Source organism: Monodon monoceros, unplaced genomic scaffold, assembly GCF_005190385.1.
Source record: "Monodon monoceros isolate NGI ecotype Baffin Bay Population unplaced genomic scaffold, NGI_Narwhal_1 Super_Scaffold_18, whole genome shotgun sequence".
In the NCBI taxonomy this organism is placed as follows: Eukaryota; Metazoa; Chordata; class Mammalia; order Artiodactyla; family Monodontidae; genus Monodon; species Monodon monoceros.
In genome coordinates this window covers 137,211,028-137,235,160 of record NW_021703774.1, presented here as the reverse complement: position 1 = coordinate 137,235,160, position 24,133 = coordinate 137,211,028, and the positions used below count along the sequence as shown (strand labels likewise).

General features: G+C 38.1%; 1 protein-coding gene across 3 annotated transcripts in view; it reads left to right on the top strand.

Moving 5' to 3' along the window:
- Positions 1 to 24,133, top strand: part of ZYG11B (zyg-11 family member B, cell cycle regulator) — a 78,240-nt gene that overhangs the window by 17,440 nt on the left and 36,667 nt on the right. For 2 of the 3 annotated variants that reach the window (XM_029228543.1, XM_029228545.1), the window contains exons 2-5: positions 3,975 to 4,037; positions 6,076 to 6,241; positions 12,098 to 12,852; positions 23,204 to 23,344. In XM_029228543.1, coding sequence (XP_029084376.1) covers positions 3,975 to 4,037; positions 6,076 to 6,241; positions 12,098 to 12,852; positions 23,204 to 23,344 — 1,125 coding nt within the window. The remainder of the gene's footprint in view (positions 1 to 3,974; positions 4,038 to 6,075; positions 6,242 to 12,097; positions 12,853 to 23,203; positions 23,345 to 24,133) is intronic. The other variant, XM_029228544.1, reaches the window with a different exon arrangement.

Genomic DNA, 24,133 nt, shown 5'->3' with positions numbered 1-24,133 from the left:
TTACCCCTGGTTAACTACTACTTTAAATCATGGAGGTTTTTTTTTTTTTTTTAAATCTCGACTTCTCCTTCCTCTAGCCTTTTCCCTCCTTCATCTGAGCGGCCTATATGGGATAGGAAAAAGGACATGGTATTTGTAATTAAATACTTTGGTTCAAGGCCCAATTCTGCCACATTTTTAACTAGATGAACTTGGGTACACTTCTTTCTGATCTCCAGTATCCTCATACACAAAATGGTGTCTATTATACCAGCTCCACAAAACTGTTGTGAGGGCTAAATGAGCTAATGTATGTAATAAGTATGCTGTATGAATGCTGGTCAGTCCTTCAGAGAATACTCGTGTATCTAGTACAGTGCCAGGCATTGTGCTAAGTACTGGGGATTCAGAAAAAAATCAGCATCTATTTCCTATTCGGTCACTTACTGTATTTTGTCAATTCTTCCTTCGAATTATTTTTCACTTCTGATTTTTTTCCCATTTTCTTTGCTTCTATCCTAATCTATAGCATTATCACCTCATGTGTGAGTCACTGCAACAACCAACAGGTCTCCAAGTTGTTTTTTGGCATTTATGTCAGTGACAAACTAATAATTGTCCTGAGGTATGGTACCGTATAGTGGTAAAGATACTTGCCCAGAGTTACAGTATTTGTAAGAAGTGGGGCAAAGATGCAAACCTAGGTCTACTGATTATGAAGTCCATATCTTTTCCACTATTCTAATTTGAACTCGTTCTTTTTTTCTTTTAACAGGTAAATATCAGGGAGTGTTTTGGCTGCTAAGGATATACAGAAAGGGTTAATATGTTCCTTGAACTTGAACAGCATCATGGTCTAGTGGGGGAGACAGATACAGTCATAAGTAACTATGGTGTAACATAGAATTATAAAAGAAAACTAGCTTTGGAGTCAGATATAAAGGGCAGCCTATGTAGTGGTAAAAGCACAGACTTAACTCTATAATCAGATTTCCTGGGGTCTAATCCTGGCTCTGGCACTTATTAGCTGTATCATCTTGGGCAAATTAATAAACCCCTTAAAGCCTCAGTGTCTTTGTCTTCATAGAATGGGGATACTGATAGAACTTACAGAATTTTAATGAGAAGTAAATGAAATTATATATGTAATGTACTTAGCATAGTTTATTGCATATAGCATATGTTAACAAATAATGAGCCCAATAATTATGTTTATGATATTATTATAGTATAGTGGCTTAAGAGCTTAAAAATATAAGCTTTGGCCTCATTTTTGAGTTGGAGTTCCAGTTTATCAACATGCTAGCCATGTGTATATGGGGAAGATATTTAACCTAAACCTCAGTTTCCTCATTAAAATGCATATTGTAATGGTGCTTGATTCATAGAATCTAGAAATTGAAAGAGCTCATGTATCTAAAGAGCTCTGACCCAGGACCTGAGACATAGTGTTTCATGAATGATAACTCTTGTAATTTTTATTCTTGCTCTGCCATCTGCTGGCTCTGTTATCTTTCATAGTAAATTAATCTTTCTGAGCCTTAGTTTACCTACTTTGTTCAAAACAACGTTGTCTGGAAGATGGCAAGTATATATAAAGTTGCTGGATTGGTGCCTGGTACCACACAACTGTCATTCAGTACATAATAGCTAATAGTTAATGGTGCAGATTAATTACCCAGGTGCTGAGGGTCAAATTAATTCTGCCCTGGAAATTAGGAAAGATATTCACAGAACTGAATGTTGAAGGATGTGTGAGATTTTGCCACATAGAAGGACTAATCTAAAAAAAGGCTCAGAGGTGTGAAAGTGCCTGTTAAAGTGCTTAGGAAGTGATGGTAAGTAGGTTGCTTTAGGGAACACTCAGTTTAGTATATCTAGTAGGTAGCATGTTTGGAGGGAGAAGGAAAAAGTGGAAAATGCGGCTAGAAAGGAAGGTTGGAGCCAGTTAGTAAACGTTTCGAATACCTTACTAAATTGTTTACACTTTATTCTTTAGGTCTCTGTTTTTCCAACTTCTAACAGCAGAGGGAACTAAATTTGCTGTGGGATAGAAAAGGGTATTACTTGAAACCAGTGTTACAGACAGGAATTTCTTGGTAATCTTGTGTTTTATCTTAAAATTCATATAGTATTTGCCTTTTACATAATATATTTGTTTCAGTACAAAAATATTTTAAGTTATTTACTGGTTGCATAACTTGATTACCTCTCCCCCAACCTCCCATACTCTCATCCCCTCAAATAAGCTTTGAGTGTGTTTGCTATTCTAAAATGTGCCAAGTTAGTACTGTAGCTTTAGTCCCCTGGCACACTTCTGCTAGGAACCCCTTGAATGTGTTCCCAGCATGAGAACTGTGCTTATAGATGATATGGAGCCTTTGAAATTTTTTTTAGGAGAGTGATAGGATAAAAGCAATGCAGTGAAGAGCTGGGTTGGTCCAGATTGAGTAGAAGCCATTTCAATTAATTAGAAAGAACTTTCCTGTTTGTTCTTCCTAGAAATTGTTTAGTCTTTGAACTGTGTGGATCTCCTTATGATCCAAATTAAATCAGACTTGACCTTCTCTCCCTTCTGCTTTTTTTAGTAGGAACTTTGTTTTTACTTTGCCTAGGGTATGCCTAATTGGTGAAGGGAAAAATCTTTCTGAGCAGGAATTTCCAAGAGATGAATTGTTTAGACATGGAATTCCAGCTTCTGCTTTGTCCTTTCTTTGTTGGTCCTCCTGTACTGCTGCTGTGTGTTTAAAAATAAGGGGAATTCCCTGGCAGTCCAGTGGTTAGGACTCGGCACTCACTGCCATGGCCCGGGTTCAATCCCTAGTTAGGGAACTAAGATCTTGCAAGCTGCAGCACGGCTTCTTCTACTACTACTACTACTACTACTACTACTAAAATAGGAAATACTGATCTATCAGTACTTCTGTGTTAGCTTAAAGTACTGGAATTTGGAGAGTCACAGATGGCAATATGGTTTTTGGAGTAGATCTCAGATAATCTGAGTACAGTTCTAGTCCTGCCCTGGCTTGATATATAACGTCTCTGTTTTCTTCTTTAAATGGAGATGATTATCCTTGTTCACATCACAGACCTTCGAGTATCAGGTGAGATAACATATTTAGAATTTGTATATAAAGTTGAAAAGGTAGTATATTATGGTGGATAAGGGCATAAGCTTTTGGAGCTACATTTCCTGGGTTTGAATCCTGCCTCTGACCCCTACAAGCTCTGTGTTTCCAGACGCACTGCCATTATTCTAAGTTCTTTGGTTCCTGTTTTATCTCATTGAATCCTCACAGCAACTTTATGAAGTGGGTATTAATATTATCTACATTATAAGATGAGAAAACTTAGGAGCAGAAAGGATAGGTAACTTGTGTAATGTCACACAGTTAGTAAATGAAAAGTTGGGACTTGCACTCTAGCTCCAAAGCCCGGGTGGATTAACTATTAGGCACATGTACTTCCCAAAAGAAGAGCAGCTGACTAGAAAAGTCTTATGCTTACTAATCGGAATTAACATAGAGATAAGGGGAAATTTTCTCTGAAAAGGAAAAATTTGTGGGGTCTAAAAACCTGTTTTTGTTTGTGGACATATTTTATCAATTGGAAAAAAATTTTTTAGAATGATTAATTAAATATTATAAATGTCCATATGTTACTACCTGGGTTTGTTCTGTTAAAATGACTTCTAAAAATTATGTACTCAGAAGGTTCAGATGTCTCCCCTCTGATAGTTACCCAACTTTCATTTATTTTCTCTTTTGTAAAATAAATAGATCATTTTGAAACTTACCAACGGAGGTCAAAGGGCATCTTGTTTCATCTGGGTGATGAATTTTAGACATTTAGAAAGATGGTACAATGAAGAGTAGAAAAAGCAGAAAGAATTCATACTTACAACACAGGAAATAAGACAGAATAGGCAAAGTTCTGTGATGCAGAAGTTGAATTTGAAGAATTACTTACTCTGAACTTTTTCTTATTTGTCCTAGCTACACCTAGCTGCAGAGGATACAAAGATATATAGTCTTTGTTACAAGTGGTCCTGTGCCCAGGTAAAAATAAAAGGTTTTATTAACATGGAAGAAAAGAAGAACAAGTTTTAGGGTTGGCAGCTCACAGTCTCTGCTTCATTGGGCCAACCATTTAACTTTTGTGAAGTCTGTTTCCTCATCTTAAAAAATAATGTCTTTGTTGTCCATCTTACTCAGTTATTACAATATCAAATGTGTCAATGTGAAAGCGCTTTGTAAACTGTAAAGTATGTAACCATTTTAATAAGTTAAAAAATTATTTATTTATTTATTTATTGGCTGCATTGGGCCTTCGTTGCTACACGTGAGCTTTCTCTAGTTGTGGCGAGCGGGGGCTGCTCTTCCTTGCGGTGTGCAGGCTTCTCACTGCAGTGGCTTCTCTTGTTGCGGAGCATAGGCTCTAGGCGTGCGGGCTTCAGTAATTGTGGCACATGGGCTCAGTAGTCGTGGCACGCAAGCTCTAGAGCGCAGGCTCAGTAGTTGTGGCTCATGGGCTTAGTTGCTCTGCAGAATGTGGGATCTTCCCGGGCCAGGGATCGAGCCCGTGTCCCCTGCATTTGCAGGTGGATTCTTAACCACTGTGCCACCAGAGAAGTCCCAATGCTATTTTCAATGGAATTGTTGCCTTAATTTCATTTTCGTATTTTTAATTGTAAGTGAATAGAAATATAGGTATTTTTATATATTGATCTTATATCCTATAACCATGATGAACTTGTTTTTGGTTTTTCTTTTTTAGATCTGATAGTTTTTTTGGTGTGAATTCCTTAGGATTTTCTTTTGCAAAATTATGTTACCTGCAAATAGAGACAGTTTTACTTTTCCTTTCCAATCTGTATGCTTTTTATTTCTTTTTATCTTTTTCTTTCTTTTTGGTTTTCTTTTTTTTTTTTTTGCCTAATTCTAGGACCTTCAGTACAATGTTGAATTTGACGTGGTGAGAGCAGATATCTTTGTCTTATTCCTGATTTTAGGGGGAAAGTATTCAGACTTTCAACATTAAGTATGATACTAATTGGGTTTTTCATGTATGACCTTTATCAGGTTGAGGAAGTTCTATAAACTATGTAATTTTTAAAACTTACCTTTTAAAAAATTATTTATTTATTTATTTATTTGGTTGCTCCAGGTCTTAGTTTATACTTTGTCACTTACTGTGTGTAGAATACTGAGAAAGATGTTAGTTTTCTGAGCCAGTTTTCCGTTATTCAAAAATGAAGATAATCCTTCACTGCTTTGTAAAGTAGGGGTGAGGAATAAATGAAATAATGGATAATTCATGTTAAACACTCAGCAGAGTCATATAGAAAGCACCTAACGGATGGTAGCTACTGTAATTATATTTTAGTTATATTATTGTTGTTGGGGACACTTAGAGTGTTTATTTCTGTAATTAAAACCCTTATACTTAATCTTTGTGCTTATTTGATTAGTTCTTTATTCCTCAGATTGGAATAACTGGGTTAACCTTTTTCTTTTTTGAGGATAACACCTACAGCACATTCTTTTACCCAAATAAACTGATCATATTTGAACTATTAGGTTGGGATAGGAATTTTGTGGGAGATTAACTTGGAAAGTAAATTGGGGCTAGATTTTGGAAGGACTCAGGCATCGTCTTTCTAACAATCTAAGAATTTTGTCTTTTGTCTCCAGCTCCATGAAGTCCATGGACATTTTGAGCAGTAGAGGGTAATTTAGGGCTGGTAAGTTAGGAAGATTAATCTGCTGTGCCTCTGAGGTCTTCCCTGACCTGACCATCCTTGACTGATTAGGGTACTCTGCTATGTGCTTATGTGACTACCCAATATATCCTCTATATTTAGTATTTAATAGACTTTATGTAAATATTTGTTTAAATGTTTCTCTTTTCCTGCTTCTTGAGAACATGGACCACATGTTGTATTCCCACTGTCTAACACGGTATCGTATCTAGCACAAGGTAGACATTTGAATAAAAGTACTTGTTGAACAAGGAAATGAATATTTTTGTTCTCCACTTTTCTGGAAACTAACTTGTTGGCTTTTGTTTTCCCTTTGTTTCTTCCTGGGATCCAAGGAGGAGGCATCTCCTTATTCCTTACTTGATATCTGCTTGAATTTCCTGACTACTCACCTTGAGAAGTTCTGCTCAGCAAGGCAAGATGGAACACTGTGTCTGCAGGAACCTGGAGTATTCCCACAGGAGGTGGCTGATCGGCTGCTTCAGACCATGGCTTTTCATGGTAAGAAATGAAATAAATAGAGGAAACAAAAATTATGTGCTGTTAATTGGCATTGGATTTTGAAGTGCTACTGTGGCCATTTAATGATTTTCGTAGAAATAACAGAAAACCCTAATTCTAGGAAAAGGAATTCATTTATTTTTGCCAATCCTGCCACTTACTTTATAATTTGTGATAAACATTTTTATTTTCTAATGTGGCAAATCATTTTTTTGTTTGTTTCTTCTATATTGTTTTGTTTTGAGGAGCCATTTTCAAGGCAAAAATAACTTCTCTTCCAAAATAGCAGTTTAGAAGTCTGCTGGTCTAAAACACCTTACATTACCATTTGGCAGCAGGAAGATCAATAAATACTACTATGGAAAAACTAGTTTCTGCTTTTGACCTTTGAAATGGGAAATCATAGCTAATTTATTACTTCTGTTTTCAAGAACAAATTCTGAAAATATATTATGAAAGATTTATCTGTGAAATTCTGGTTATGTATATTGATAATTTTTGTTACCTCTATATAAGTTTTAAGCTGAAAGAGATATAATGCCTTTATATATTTAGGGTGTATAAACTCTTACAAGTAAGAAACACAATTTTCCCACAACTGTAAAATAGAATGAAAATGTGGCAGTAATGATAATTATCATTTATTGATTGCCTCTTTCATGTAATAATGCCAAGCATTTTATATGCTTTTCTTGAATTTGACTTTTCTCAAAAACCTGTAACATAGGTATTTTTATCCAATTTATATACAGATAAGGAAACTGAGGTTCAGAGATGTAACTTGTTAAGAGTCACAGTGTTAATAACTGTCGTGGTTCAAATGCAGATCTGTTTGATTCTAAATCTATGCTATTTTCACTGCCACACAACCTTCCTATACCTACATTAGAGGTATTCCTGCTCCTAGATGCCTGATGATGGTATACACTTTTGTTGTGACTTTAAATATGTAGATACACACAGACACATACACATCTATTGGGTTGGCCAAAACATCTTACAGAAAAACCCGAACAAACTTTTTGGACAATCCAATAACATAAATATATTTATAAATATATTTTATTAAATATTAAATATAAATATATAAATTTATTATGTATACTTAAAGTCGCAGCAAAAGTGTATACCATTATCTGGCATATATATTTAAAGTTGCAGCAAAAGTGTATACCATTATCTGGCATATATATATATATAGAGAGAGAGAGCGAGAGAGAGAGAGAGAGAGAGAGAGAGAGGAAGGGAGGGAGAGGGAGAGAGGGAGGGAGGGAGAGGGAGAGAGAGAGAGGGAGAGAGAGAAGGAGGAGAGCGAACACAAATGCAGATAATGCATTCCAAGGAAAGGTGGGAGAAATAAGGCTGTAATTGAGGTATTTTGGAATAATTTAGGGAAGAAGAAGATACCTACATTCCTTGGTTTTCACTAAGCTGCTCAAGTCTGTAGTGTCTTTGAATTCTTCCAACCTGCCAAAGGAACTAGGGTAAATTTCAGTAGATATTATCCATGTTAAAGTTAAAGGTCCCTGGACTTCCCTGGTGGCGCAGTGGTTGAGAGTCCGCCTGCCGATGCAGGGGACACGGGTTCGTGCCCCGGTCCGGGAGGATCCCACATGCCGCAGAGCGGCTGGGCCTGTGAGCCATGGCCGCTGAGCCTGTGCGTCCGGAGCCTGTGCTCCGCAACGGGAGAGGCCACAACATTGAGAGGCCCGCGTACCGCAAAAAAAAAAAAAAGTTAAAGGTCCCCTACAAAGCTGCACAACAATTTAAGAGATCATGCCAGTGCTAACATTTCTTTCTGGTCTCAATTGAATGATTACACTTACCAAGCTCAATTTAAATATTTATATATATAACTGGTCTTGTCAATCAAAAGAATAAATGTTAACTGAAGTTTTAACTTTGCCAGATTCGTTTTGAAATATGACTACTATTGGTTAATAATAGCAGCTAACATTTATTGAATGCCTATTATATACCAGGGACTGTGGCAAATGCTTTATGTGGATAAAATAATGAAAGTAGTTTTTAAGTAAATGTAACTAAATAATTGTCCTCCAGAGTAATGTCTTGGGGAGGCTATATGCTTGATCAAAATGTGTTTTCTACCTCTTTTTTTCAAACTGCCTCCAGATGAGGAAAGTGAGAGTCAGAGAAACAATGTGCTGTCCCCATTTGTGTTTCCCCAGTGTGATTACCTGCCTTTTTCACCAGAAAGTGTTCTGAATTATTTAATCCCTTTGTAAAAATCATATCCACCTTCAGTCAGGAGTGGATACTGCTAATATGTAAAAGAACAAATTCTTGTCACAATTTTAAAAAGTTGTTTGATAAATGTTTGTGTGTTTGAAAATTTTCATAATAAAATGGGAAAAAAGTTGTTCTGTGAATTTTTTTTTTCTTTTTTTTGCTGTGCCATGCGGCTTGTGGGATCCTAGTTTCCTGACCAGGGATCAAACCCAGGCCCCTGGCAGTGAGAGCGTGGAGTCCTAACCACTGGACCACCAGGGAATTCCCTATGAATGCTTTTAAAATTGATAATATATTTTTTCTAATAGCATAATGATTTAAAAAAATAATTTATTTACATTAAAAAATTTTACTTATATACCCGACTCAAAGGATTAATGATATTGGTGGCAATCCTTATTAAAATAAGACTGACACTAAAGAGTTTTACTTATTTGGTTCTGTGATTCTCTTGTCATAATCTTTGCTCATTGTGTCTGTTGTCTCAAAGTTAAAAATCTTCCAGGAAATGTGTGGATAAAAGCTAGGAATCAGAATAAGAATTTTATCACCTAATGATAATGCTATTTAGCTATTATGAATAAAATGTCTAACTATTAGCTATTATGAATATAATATCTATTAGCTATTGTGAATATAATATCTAATATTATGAATATTATAATGCTGTAGTCATCCATGTACAGGTCTTATTTGGACATAAGTTTTAATTTCTTTGGGATAAATACCCAGGAGTGCTACTGTTGGGTTCCATGGTAGTTGCATGTTTAGGTTTTAAAAAACTGCCAAACTGTTTCCAAAGTGGCTTCGCCATTTTACACTCGTAACTATATAAGACTGACCCAGTTTCTCTGCATTTTGCCAGCATTTGGTGTTATTACTATTTTTTATTTCCGTCATTTTGATAGGTATGTAGCCATTATTTCTTCAAATACTTTTTCAACCCTACCCTGTTTCTCCTCTGGGACAAATAGCTCTGTTCCATTTTTTTTTTTTTTTTTTAGTCTATTTTTTTTCTTGTTCTTTAGGTTTGGGTAATTTCTATTTTTTTATCTTTTAGTTCACTGATTCTTTCCTCTGTTCCTTCTGTTCTGTTGTTTAGCCCAACCATTACTGTATTTTTCAATTCTAAAATTTTCCTTTGTTTATTTTATTTATTTATTTTTGGCTGCATTGGGTCTTCATTGCTGCACGTGGGCTTTCTCTAGTTGTGGTGAGTGGGGGCTACTCCTAGTTTTGGTGCGTGAGCTTCTCATTACAGTGGCTTCTCTTTGTTGCAGAGCATGGGCTCTGGGCACGCAGGCTTCAGTAGTTGTGGCATGCGGGCTCAGTAGTTGCGGCTCATGGGCTCTAGAGTGCAGGCTCAGTAGTTGTGGCGCGTGGGCTTAGTTGCTCCGCTGCACGAGGGATCTTCCCAGACCAGGGCTCAAACCCGTGTCCCCTGCATTGACACGCGGATTCTTAACCACTGCACCACCAGGGAAGCCCTCCCTTTGGTTCTTCTTTATATCTTCTATTTCTTTTTTGAGGCTTTTTGTTTTCCATTTGTTTCAAGCATGTTTGTAATTGCACACTTTAGCTTTTTTATGATGGTTCCTTTAAGATCTTCATAAAATAATTGTAACATTTCTGTTATTTCAGTGTTGACATCTATAGATTGTCTTTTTTCAGTTTGAGATTGTACTGGTCCTTTGTATGATGAGTGAATTTTTATTGAAATCTGGACATTTTGGAGACTACTGTTTTGGAGACTACATGACACTACTGTTTTAGTCTGTGTTTCTGACACCACTTTAGCAGTGGAAGGTGGAGGCACTGCCTTGTTATCGCCAGATTGGGATGATATTCTGGTTCCCCACTTGACTTCTGTTGACACCCAAGACTTGGGGCTCCTCATTATTGCTGTGCAGGGGATTGGCGTTCTGTTTCCCCACTAGGTCTCTACTGATACTGCCCTAGCTGACGGAGGTATGAGTACCTCATTTCTCTTCTTCAGTTGGCCTCCACTGACAGCATGTTGGGGTGAGGTGACCTCATTACTTACTGTTGGGCAGTGATGAAGTCTCGACTCTCTACTAGGCTTCCTTTGATACCACTCCAGCACTGAGGGGGAGGAGCACCTCATTACTGCCAGATGGACGTGAAAGTCCTGGCTCCCTACTCAGCCTTCTGTAACACCTCCCTGTGGGGAGACTGGGGCAACTAGTTACAGCAAGATTGAAAGTCTAGGTTCCCCTCTTGGCATTTGCTGGTGTGAATGAGGGTGTGGCCACAGTTTTTTCTTTGGTGTTTGACTGAAGTAAAGTAGTTACTGTCTAAAAGTTGCCTGCCTTGCTAGGCTGCCCCATTCCTGATACTTTGGCTAGAGTGAGCAGATTTTGGGGGGGAGCTACTTTTGTGTGTGCTTGTTGGTATTTACCAATTGTCCACTTCTTTGACTTTAAGCCTGGGATGTATGGTGCAAGGAAAAAACCCAGTATCCAATGTATTGTTCTTTGTGTCCCAAGACCCCTAGCTGGTCTGGTTTCTTCTCTTCACCTTTCAGAGTGATCTAGCCTCATTTCTTTTCTCTTCCCACTTCCATACTTAAATTTCCAGAAATGTACCATGTTCTCACTCATATCTAGGTTTTCCCCTATAATTCTTTTTCCTCTCTTTACCAGGGAGACACCTTATAGCTCTGTTTCTTATGTTCAAGCAGTGTAGAACTACTTGTTGTTTTCTAACTGTGTGCTGGGCTTTCACATCTCTAAGGCTGTTTTTTTTTTTTCTATTTTTTAAATTGAGATATAATTGACACGTAACATTATATTAGTTTCAGGTGTACAGCATAATGATTTGCCATAGGTATTCTAAGGCTTTGTTGATGCTGTTTATTCTTCATTTAATTCCCCTCACCTTCTTTCTCTATCTTTGAACTTTTCCTTCATCTTTGAAGGACTTTCTCAAAGATCACCTTTTCCATGAAGTCTTTTTCAGATCTCCAGGCATCATGGATTATTTCCTTTTCTTTGCTTTCATGATACTTTGTACTTGGCTCTGGTATACCATTGGCTAGATCTAGGCACATAGCCCCATCTAAGTCCAAGGGTAGGTTGGGAAACGTAGTTGTCCGTGTGTCCAGGAAGGGGAGGAGAACCAGATGTTAATAAATATCAGTAGTGTCTACCACAGTCCTGATTCTGCCATGTGCTATTTCTGTGCTCTTGGAAGGCCACTTTTTTTTTTTTTTTTTTTTCAGTACGCGGGCCTCTCACTGTTGTGGCCTCTCCCATTGCGGAGCACAGGCTCCAGACGCACGGGCTCAGCGGCCATGGCTCACGGGCCCAGCCACTCTGTGGCATGTGGGATCTTCCCAGAACGGGGCACGAACCCATGTCTCCTGCATCGGCAGGCAGACTCTCAACCACTGTGCCACCAGGGAAGCCCGGAAGGCCACTTTTTTGAACCCCAGTTTACTCATCTATAAATTGTAGATAATCATATTCTTACCTCACTGAATTGTTATGTCAGTTAAATGAAATATTGTTACATGGGAGTGCTTTGGAAATTTTAGCTATCCTTTAACCGTTTTTTGAAGTTAAAATGTTGCTTGTTTTTTCCTAGGTCTCCTGAATGATGCAACTGTAGGTATTTTTAGGGGCAACCAGATGCGCTTAAAACGAGCTTGCATTCGCAAAGCCAAGATCTCTGCCGTTGCGTTCCGGAAAGCCTTCTGCCACCACAAGTTAGTGGAACTTGATGCCACAGGTGTGAATGCTGATATCACAATTACAGACATTATCAGTGGGCTTGGCAGTAACAAATGGATCCAGCAAAATCTCCAGTGCCTAGTGCTGAATTCATTAACTCTCTCACTCGAAGATCCTTATGAACGGTGCTTTAGCCGGCTTTCTGGCCTTCGAGCATTAAGCATCACCAACGTTCTCTTTTATAATGAAGACCTGGCTGAAGTTGCCTCATTGCCAAGATTAGAGAGCCTGGATATTTCTAACACCTCGATCACAGACATCACGGCTCTGCTGGCCTGCAAAGACCGACTCAAGTCTCTAACCATGCATCACTTGAAATGTTTAAAAATGACAACTACCCAGATACTGGATGTTGTTCGGGAACTAAGACATCTGAATCATCTTGATATTTCAGATGATAAACAGTTTACATCAGACATAGCTCTTCGATTACTAGAACAAAAGGACATCCTGCCCAACCTCGTCTCCCTGGATGTCTCTGGGAGGAAGCATGTGACAGATAAAGCTGTCGAAGCCTTTATACAACAACGGCCCAGCATGCAGTTTGTAGGTTTGCTGGCCACTGACGCTGGCTACTCTGAATTCCTCACAGGCGAAGGACATTTGAAGGTTAGACTTTAAAAATATATTCCTTTGTCTGGCTCACCAATGTTTTAGTTGCATAAGACTCCATTAAGGTGAATGTCTAATAACACATGGAACATGTTCATGAAACAGGACATTATATAGTGGAAAGGGCTTGCTTTAGAGTTAGAGTCCTAATTAAAATCCAGCTTACTTGCTTCACAACCCAGAGCAAGCTATGCTGTAACTTTTTTGAATTTACATTTATTTATAAAATAGATATGATTCGTACCTTGCAAAATTCTTCTGAAGATTAATAATTATATATGTAAAGTGGAAGTCATATAGTAGGCCCTGGATAAATGATAGTTCACATGATGATAATGTTTAGATATTTTGAACCACTTAAACATACCATTTCTAAAGGATCACTTCAAAGAAACTAGGGATGCTCCTTGTTGAATTGAGTATCTGATGGGAGAGCAAGTTCTCCAAGGAGATGTCTATTGTAGAAATGGTAAAATTTTGTTTTTCTTAAGGTTTCTCATGCCTAATTGTTTAAATTCCGTTTAGGAAACATCTGTTGGACTTGGTACAGCTTGGGATTCAAAGATGAAAAAGATATAGGATTTGCCTCCAAGGAGCCTGATGGTAGTAGTGATGTTATAACTATAAAGCCAAGGATCAGTGTAGTTGCTGTAAGAAAGTAGGAGAAATTTTTTCTAGCTGGAGAATTTTAGACTTGATAGAAGATGGTATCTGAATCAGACTTTGAAGGATAGAATTATAACAAGTTAAGGAAAACTAATATTCTTCTAACATACATTGTATCCTATATGTGCTTTATATTGTATATGCTAATATCTATAGATAGGTATTAACTCTATTTTATAGGTGAGAAACAGAGTCATAGAAATTACATGATTTACTTTTTTTTTTTTTTTTTTTTTGTGGTACGCGGGCCTCTCACTGTTGTGGCCTCTCCCGTTGCGGGGCACAGGCTCCGGACGTGCAGGCTCAGCAGCCATGGCTCACGAACCTAGCCGCTCCACGGCATGTGGGATCTTCCCGGACTGGGGCACAAACCCGTGTCCCCTGCATAGGCAGGAGGACTCTCAACCACTGCGCCACCAGGGAAGCCCATGATTTACTATTAGTTAGAACCAACATTTGGATCTACATCTGTCTAATTCCAGAGCCCCATTTTTCTTCCCCTACTTCCTATACCGCTTAAGCAGAAGTATCATTTGATCCTACCAGGGGCAGAGTCAGGGATGGCCTAGAAATGAATACTGTGACCAAAATTACAAGGTATCTTTTTTGAGCATTATTTTATGTATTTTTTATAGAAGTATAGTTGATTTACAATGTTGTATTAGTTTCTTATATACAGCAAAGTAATTCTTTTTTATATTCTTTTCCATTATGGTTTATTACAGGATATTGAATATAGTTCCCTGTGTTATATGATAGGACCTTGTTGTTTATCTATTTTATATATAGTAGTTTGTATCTGCTAATCCCAAACTCTTAATTTATCCCTTCCTCTTTCCCCTTTGAAAACCATAAATTTGTTTTCTATGTCTGTGAGTCTGTTTCTGTTTCATACATAAGTTCATTTTTCTCATATTTTTTTAAAATAAATTTATTTTATTTTATTTTTTGGCTGCGTTGGGTCTTCATTGCTGCGCGCAGGCTTTCTCTAGTTGCAGCGAGCGAGGGTTACTCTTCATTGCTGTGCACGGGCTTCTCATTGCAGTGGCTTCTCTTGTTGCGGAGCATGGGCTCTAGGCATGCGGGCTTCAGTAGTTGTGGCACGTGGGCTCAGTAGTTGTGGCTCGCAGGCTCTAGAGTGCAGGGTCAGTAGTTATGGTGCACGGGCTTAGTTTCTCTGCAGAATGTGGGATCTTCCTGGACCAGGGCTTGAACCTGTGTCCCCTGCATTGGCATTTGGATTCTTAACCACTGCACCACCACGGAAGCCCCTGTCTCATATTTTAGATTCCACATATAAGTGATATATGCTATTTGCCTTTGTCTGTCTGACTTACTTCACTTAGTATAATAATCTGTAGGTCCATCCATGTTGCTGCAAATGGCAATATTTCTTTCTTTTTTATGGCTGAGTAGTATTCTATCGTGTATATATACCACATCTTCTTAATCTATTCTTCTGTTGATGGACATTTAGATTGCTTTCATATCTTGGCTATTGTAAAATAGTGCTGCTGTGAGCATTGTGGTGCATGTATCTTTTCGAATTATAGTTTTCTCCAGTTATATGCCCAGGAGTGGGATTGCTGGATCATATGGTAACAGTATTTTTAGTATTTTAAGGAACCTCCATACTGTTTTCCATAGTGACTACACCAATTTACATTCCTACCAACAGTGTAGGAGGGTTCCTTTTTTTTGTGCAACCATTATTGATCTCAAAAAAGGAGAAGGAAAGTTTAGTTATAAACATTTTAAAACATTTCAGTTCTTAGATTATTTGTAAATGTAGACTTTAAAAAATAGAATGTAAGAAATTATTTTGAGTCACTCTTTTTTATTCATTCAATAAATATTTTATTAAGTGCATACTCTGAACTGTGCTGGATATGGGGATTTGATGGTGAGGCAAAACAGGCATGCTCTTGCCCTCAAGGAGCTTGTAATTTAGTGAGGGAGTCAAACAATGAAGTTTCATATGTCATGGATATATGCTTTAAATATATTTATATTTCATATACATATTTTTTTGTATTTTATTTATTCATTTATTTATTGGCTGCATTGGGTCTTCGTTGCTGCGTGCAGGCTTTCTCTAGTTGTGGTGAGTGGGGGCTACTGTTCGTTGCAGTGCGTGGGCTTCTCATTGCGGTGGCTTCTGTTGTTGCGGAGCACGGGCTCTAGGCACGTGGGCTTCCGTAGTTGTGGCTCGCGGGCTCTAGAGTGCACGCTCAGTAGTTGTGGCACATGGGCTTAGTTGCTCCATGGCATGTGGGATCTTCCCAGACTAGGGCTCGAACCCGTGTGCCCTGCATTGGCAGGCGGATTCTTAACCACTGAGCCACCAGGGAAGTCCTCATATACATATATTAACATATAATATGCATACATACATATGCTTTAAACTGCATAGTGCTAAGAATCTAGAAGATATACAATACTACTTTTGAGAATGTTTAACAGAGAGACTCGACTTAGTTTAAGGCTTCTCTGAGGACTTGATGAATGAGTGAAGATCTTATGGATGAGTAGCTTGGTAGAGGAAATTCCAGGCAGCGAGAATGATATATGCAAAAGATGTGTGGTAGGAAGGAGCATGGTACATCCAAGGAACTGCAAGAAGGCCACTGTGGCTAGAGTTCCAGAGTAAGAAGTTGAAGTTGCAGAGTGATAAAGTGAGGCTGGAGAAGTAGGTGCCTGGGCCAGATTTCGCAAGGTCACATAAGACAGGTGCAGGGCAGCAAGAAGTTTGAGGAACTTACATACAACTTGTTATGGAACAAGATAGATTTCTAGCACAGGGCTTGTTGGTAAAGGAAATATAAACATGTAAATTACTATTTTAGTGTTACTTAACTCCCTAAGAAGTGGGTCAGACAGTAAAGAACTGTAAAAAATCAAAGGGAAAGAATTCTTATCTCTGTGTACTGGGAGTTTCGGAAGGATTTCCCAGAAGAGGTGAGCTTGACCTGTGTCCTGAAGGATGAAAGGAAAGTGTCCCTAGTACACTGCACAAAATAATCTTCTCAAGGCAAAGATCCTCTAATAGTTGTGATTCCTGAGCAGTACAATTTTTACTGATTGTTCTTACCACCAACAGACCCTAGAGTGAATTAGCCTGAGTTTTTTTTTTTGCAGTACGCGGGCCTCTCACTGTTGTGGCCTCTCCCGTTATGGAGCACAGGCTCCGGACGCGCAGGCTCAGCGACCATGGCTCACAGGCCTAGCCGCTCCGCAGCATGTGGGATCCTCCGGGACTGGGGCACGAACCCGCGTCCCTTGCATCGGCAGGTGGACTCTCAACCACTGTGCCACCAGGGAAGCCCTAGCCTAAGTTTTTTAGTTGAGGCTAGTAGGACATCTGTGTTCCACAATGCCTCTGTGAAACAAGTTTGATTTCACAAATGGAACTGTTATTACTGTGAAATCTTGGCTTTAGGAAACACCTACTTTATTTGCTATCATCTAGTTTCTACCTCTGTAAACATTGAAGCAGTGATTCTCAGCCTTGACTGTAATTAAAATTACCTGGAGTGTAATTATTTGAGATGAAGGATGTGTTAACTAACCACATCATGGTAATCATTTTGCAATATTTACATGTATCAACTCATATTTTACACATTAAACTTACATGATGTATTTGTGATATATGCATTATAATATAAATCTTGGTAAAGCTGGAAAAAAATTTTAATTAAAAAAAATCATCTGAGGAACTTGAGCAATTAAATCAGAACCACAGGGAGGTGGGACCCAGACATCAGTATTTTTTAAGGCTCCTTGGGTGATTGTAATATGCAGCTAAAGTGGAGAATCATTGTTTTAAAATAATTTTTTAAAAATAGAGATCATTGGAACTTTGTCCTTTATTCAACTATACACAAAAGTTGATGTTTATTTTTTTTTCAATAGTTATCTGTTTTATATGTATTAGTGTATATATGTCAATCCCAATCTCCCAATTCATCCCACCCCTCCTTTCCCACCTTGGTGTCCATACGTTTGTTCTCTACATCTGTGTCTCTGTTTCTGCCTTGCAGACAGGTTCATCTGTACCATTTTTCTAGATTCCACATATATGCGTTAATATACAATATTTGTTTTTCTCTTTCTGACTTACTTCACTCTGTATGACAGTCTCTAGGTCCATCCATGTCTCTATAAATGACCCAATTTCGTTCCTTTTTATGGCTGAGTAATATTCCATTGTATGTATGTACCACATCTTCTTTATCCATTTGTCTGTTGATGGGCATTTATGTTGCTTCCATGACCTGGCTATTGTAAATAGAGCTGCAATGAACATTTTGGTACATGACTCTTTTTGTTTTTTTGTTTGTTTGTTTTTTTTTTTTTAAACATCTTTATTGGGGTATAATTGCTTTACAATGGTGTGTTAGTTTCTGCTTTATAACAAAGTGAATCAGTTATACATATACATATGTTCCCATATGTCTTCCCTCTTGCGTCTCCCTCCCTCCCACTCTCCCTATCCCACCCCTCCAGGCTGTCACAAAGCACCGAGCTAATATCCCTGTGCCTTGCGGCTGCTTCCCCCTAGCTATCTACCTTACTACGTTTGTTAGTGTGTATATGTCCATGACTCTCTCTCGCCCTGTCAAAGCTCACCCTTCCCCCTCCCCATATCCTCAAGTCCGTTCTCCAGTAGGTCTACGTCTTTATTCCTGTCTTACCCCTAGGTTCTTCATGACATTTTTTTTTCCCTTAAATTCCATATATATGTGTTAGCATACGGTATTTGTCTTTTTCTTTCTGACTTACTTCACTCTGTATGACAGACTCTAGGTCTATCCATCTCATTACAAATAGCTCAATTTCATTTCTTTTTAAGGCTGAGTAATATTCCATTGTATATGTGTGCCACATCTTCTTTATCCATTCATCCGATGATGGGCGCTTAGGTTGTTTCCATCTCCGGGCTATTGTAAATAGAGCTGCAATGAACATTTTGGTACATGACTCTTTTTGTATTATGGTTTTCTCAGGGTATATGCCCAGTAGTGGGATTGCTGGGTCATATGGTAATTCTATTTTTAGTTTTTTAAGGAACCTCCATACTGTTCTCCATAGTGGCTGTATCAATTTACATTCCCACCAACAGTGCAAGAGGGTTCCCTATTCTCCACACCCTCTCCAGCATTTATTATTTGTAGATATTTTGATGATGGCCATTCTGACCGGTGTGAGATGATATCTTATTGGAGTTTAGATTTGCATTTCTCTAATAATTAGTAATGTTGAGCATCTTTTCATGTACCTCTTGGCCAAAAATTTGATGTTTCTTTTCAACTATTTGTTTGACTACTAATTTGAGAGCTGAAAAATAATAGGTCATGTTAAGGGAAGAGAGCTGAGATTGCTTTGTCTCCTTTTTTAGAATTTTCCAAGTTAGCAAAGTTGATGAAAATCTTGTCTGAAATGATTGTCTTAGTATTGTGATGCTTTAAATTAAACTAGTTTAGGTTGACATTTTTGGCTTTATATGTTTTTTAGACCACACTGAAAGATGCAGGAAATAGAGACAGTGTGACTCCCCAGTATTCCTTATGAGGCATTATATTATACTGTTAGTGGGTGGTTATAAGAACAAAAGTTTTGTTTTTTTCCACTTTCGTATATATTATTTATTTTGATCTCTTGACTCTGTGTGGGAAGTATTGTCCTCAGTGGGAGGGAATGGCTTTCTTAAGGGTCACAGCCAGCTGATGAGCCTGGTATGTGTCCTTTCTACTACATCTCATTGCCTATATTTGAGAATCTTAGTTCTTTCCTTTACTCTCTGTTTCTAGTCCCAACACAGATGGTTTTCTTACCACAGAATTACCAACTCTGTCATCTCTGTTCCCTACCCAATTTATTCATCTGTAAGCATCAGTTTCTTGAACCTTCCACTTCTCCACAATTAGGACTCTTATGTTTTTTGGCTGCCTCATTCCTAGACTCTGGGGTTATTTACCAAGCTGTGGTTCCCAGTTCCTGAGAATCACTGGTTGTGTGCTAAACCCAATATTCTCAGTTGTCATCTTATTTGATCTAAAGTGGCATTTGACACAGTTGATCTTGTCCTCCTTCTTGAAATACTTTTTTTACTTAGTTCCTAGGATATCAGACTTGTCTTGTTTTTTTCCCTACTTTTTGGACTCACCCTCAATTTTCTTTATTGGTTCTTCCTAATCTCCCAGGACCTAAACCTATATGCTGATGACTCCTAAATTTATATCTCTAGCCTAGACTTGTCCCTTGAGAACTAAGACTCTTATATTAAACTGCAGTAATCAACATCCAGTGAAGGTACATATAAGTTTTTTTAAGCAAAGGAGTCAATCCATTTTAAAAAACTCTAAGAACTTTTTAAAGATGTCTGAGCTAAGGCCTCTGCCCTTGAGGAATTCTAGTCTCGTGGAGAGGAGGCAGACCAATTTAAAAATAGCTTTAATCCATTGTAAGAAATGCTATAATAGGGTTATATACTGAGTGCTACAAGAAAGTTTTTCCTTAGAATATACATTTTAGTTTTAATCCATATATTAAATATTAATAAGGCTTAATTTAGTGGTTAGGGATATTTTCTCTGTTTTAAATTGTTTGCAGAAACTAGTGCATACAGACACTTGTTTGTTTTGTTTTGTTCGTTTTTTTTTTGATCTAGCACACGAAATTGATTGAATTGAAGATGCATTTAGTTTGGGGAGCCAGATTGCTTGATTTGAGGGTTTATCACTGGCTAGAGAAGTGTTGATCACTGAATAAACATACAGGCAATGAAATTTGGTTTAGAGTATTTACATTCCAGTAACAAAAGTTCTTTAATTTTGGGCTTCCCTGGTGGCGCAGTGGTTGAGAGTCCACCTGCCGATGCAGGGGACACAGGTTTGTGCCCCGGTTTGGGAAGATCCTACATGCCGCGGAGCGGCTGGGCCCGTGAGCCACGGCCGCTGAGCCTGCGCGTCCAGAGCCTGTGCTCCGCAACGGGAGAGACCACAACAGTGAGAGGCCCGTGTACCACAAAAAAAAAAAGAAAAAGTTCTTTAATTTTATATTTAAAGGTAACTTGAGGTTACATTTCATGTAAGTTAATATAAAGCTGTTGGAATCAACCAAATGTGGGCTGATGAATTCTGATGAAGTTATTGTTAATGTGTTTTCCCTCATACAATCTTTTTTATCTCATGTAATAATTCAGTGTCTTTCCAAATCTAAGAAAATCTAAGAAAAAGTTCAGGGTGATTCCAAAAGAACTGAACACTTGGAAAGTTTTTATTATTCAATAACTGCTTATATATGTGAATACATAGTCAAGACCAATGTTTATGTATGTATATTATACATAAATAGTTTAAAAAGCATTTTGTAAAGAAACTTCCACTGTTATTCCTACAATCTTACAGATGCTCAAAACGTGCCTTTGTGTCACTTGGTACACGTCTGTACTGTAGTCTAATTCTTATTAGACCTTTGTAGCATATCCTATCAGTGTTTGAAATGTCAGCCATGATGCAGCCCTTCATTTCCTCAAAGCTGCATATTCCTGCCTGAATACTCTATGTTCATATAAAACCTAGTTACTGTGTAATATATTTTAAAAGTGTTTATTTTTGTGTCACCTTTTATAATGGTACTGCCAAAAAAAGACAGTCTTCCACCTTAATGAGAAGATTCTCTCTCTCTGAACAGCAGGGTTTTGGGTTTTGTTTTTGTTTTTTTGTGTGTTTTTTTACCTTTTTGTAAAATAAGACAGATGCAAAGACCATAAATAACAAATGTATACCTTAATGAGTGAAAATAAGGTGAACACACTTGAAACCATCACTCAGGCTAATAAATAGAACTTGTCAGCTACAAGCTGATCACAACTCCCTCCTTCCCCACAAAAGTAATCTCTGTCCAGACTTTAATGATAATCATGTCCTTGCTCTTTTAAATAGTTTATCATCCAACTGTTTACCTTTAGGCACTTAATCTTACCCATTTTTCAAAATTATATGTCTTTTGAGTATCTTTTATAAGTTCCCTCTCCATCCCTTTCCTTTCCTTATAATTTGTGTATTAACGAATCCAGCCCTTTGATTTGTAGAGTCTCCCTCAACCTGGGTTTTCTTGATTGTATGCTTGTAGTGCATGTTTCACTGACTTTGTATTTTCTGCAGATTGGTAGTTGGATTTAGTGACTTAATCAAACTCATGTTTGATCCCTTTGGCAGGACCCTCAGGTGTTACGCTCTTTCATTAAGGAAGTACATAATGTCTGGTTGTTTTTCTTTCCGTGATTTTTAGCAGTTGTTGACACTCAACACCTAGTTATTCATTGGAGATCATGGTGATATTCTAGAAGTTTCTTTTTTTTTTAAGAGTTTTGTTTATTTATTTTTGGCTGCATCGGGTGTTCATTGCTGTGCATGGGGTTCTTTAGTTGTGGCGAGCGGGGGCTACTCTTCGTTGCAGTGCACAGGCTTCTCATTGCAGTGGCTTCTCTTGTTGCGGGGCACGGGCTGTAGGCACGCAGGCTTCAGTAATTGTGGCATGCAGGCTCAGTAGTTGTGGCTCACGGGGTCTAGAGCTCAGGCTCAGTAGTTGTGGCGCACAGGCTTAGTTGTTCCGCCTCATTTGGGATCTTCCCAGACCAGGGCTCGAACCCATGTCCCCTGCATTGGCAGGCGGATTCTTAACCACTGCGCCACCAGGGAAGCCCTCTTTTTTTACTCATTAGTTGGATTACTTTTCTAAAAAGCCACTTCCTGTTAATATACATTTCATTACCCAATGGTATATGAACCACAGTTTAAGGATATTAACCTGTATAAATGGGAAATTCCTAGATAAACTTACTTTTGAACAGCACCTCTTGATGCTGAGTGGGAGCTTGATAAATCTGGGAAAATTAATTAATACATTTATTTGATAAGTATTTATTGAGTGCTTATTATGAGCCACACACAATGCTCCCTGTTGAGGTACAGTGGTGAATAGGTCAGTCTACTAGGGGGGTCATGATAATGGCTATGAAGGAGGTGTTTCAAGGGAGACCTGATTTAGATTGGTGGGTCAGAGAAGGCCTTTCTAGAGAAGTGTCGTTTAACTTGAAATGGGAAGGATGACTAGAAATTCGGTAGAGAAAGAAAGGAAGATTTCACTCAGAGAGGATATTATATTTAGTAGCCTTTTCCTGGGAAAGAGTTTGGCTTATTGAAAGATCAGAAAGAAAGGCCACTGTAGGGTGCGGGGGAGGGATAGATTGGGAGTTTGGGATTGACATGTACACGCTGCTATAAAAATAAAAAAAACATAAAAGAAAGGCCACTGTAGTTATAATATTGTGAGTTAGGGGGAAAGGGTTACCTTAAGAGGCAGTAGGAGCCTAATCATGGGTAGTAAGACCTTATAAATAGTGTTACATATCTTGAGATTTATTTTAGGTACAGTATAGAAAATTTTACCCATAGACTTATAGTAGGGTCTTAGCCTATCTAATATACACCTCTTTAGCATATGTACACCTCCATAGGATGACTTTTCTGGATGGATTGGAAAGTGATCATTCCCATTTGTTTCAGGCTTTGCAAAGCTACCGTGGATGCCATCCACACAAATGATGTTTGGATAGAGACAGTTAGAGGGTTGAAAAGAATCCTAAAAACTCATCTTCTGTCTATGTTCAAAGGTGTCTGGAGAAGCCAATGAAACTCAGATTGCAGAAGCATTGAAGCGGTACAGTGAACGGGCATTCTTTGTCCGGGAAGCTCTATTTCACCTTTTTAGCCTGACTCATGTGATGGAAAAAACAAAACCAGAAATTTTAAAGGTAAGAATAAGAAACTGCATATGAGAAATTAGAAATTGTCTTCCTAGATAGATGATGGTTTTGTGAAGAAACTTAGTGAAAATTTGCATTTAGTTTGTTTTTTTGTAATGGGGTTGATAATGTATAATTTCAGTTATTAGCCATAAATGAGAATGAGAGGAGGTTTTATAGTAGTCTCATTTAAGCAATATAAATGCCTTCAAGTTCATATTTAACTATCTAAAACCAGTAATCACTGTGATATGTTTTCACCAGCTATAGTAGAAAATGGAATATATGACTGGAATCAGGACACTGCTTTGTATATTACCCCTGTATTGCTTCCATATAGGCTTTTTAAAGAAATACAATATTGGAATTTTATAAGGTTCATAAATTTTCCATGCAATTTATGAACCTCCTGTGCTTTTGTAACTAATCTGCGTTATTCCTCAATTAAGATATTTTAACCAGGACAGCTTTTGAAAGGCAAGAAAGGAGGATTCTTAATTTTGTTGATTACTTAGGGCATTGTTTGTCAGAATGTGGTCCTCTATCCATCAGAAGTCTGGGATACTGCTTATTTTAAGAAGCATATTTGTGAGAGGCTTCCCTGGCAGTCCAGTGGCTGAGACTTTGCCTTCTGATGCAGTGGGTGCGGGTTCAATCCCTGGTTGGGGAGCTAAGATCCCACATGCCTCGTGGCCAAAAAAACAAAACATAAAACAGAAGCAATATTGTAACAAATTCGGTAAAGACTTTGAAAATGGTCCACATCAAAAAAAATCTTGAAAAGGGGCTTCCCTGGTG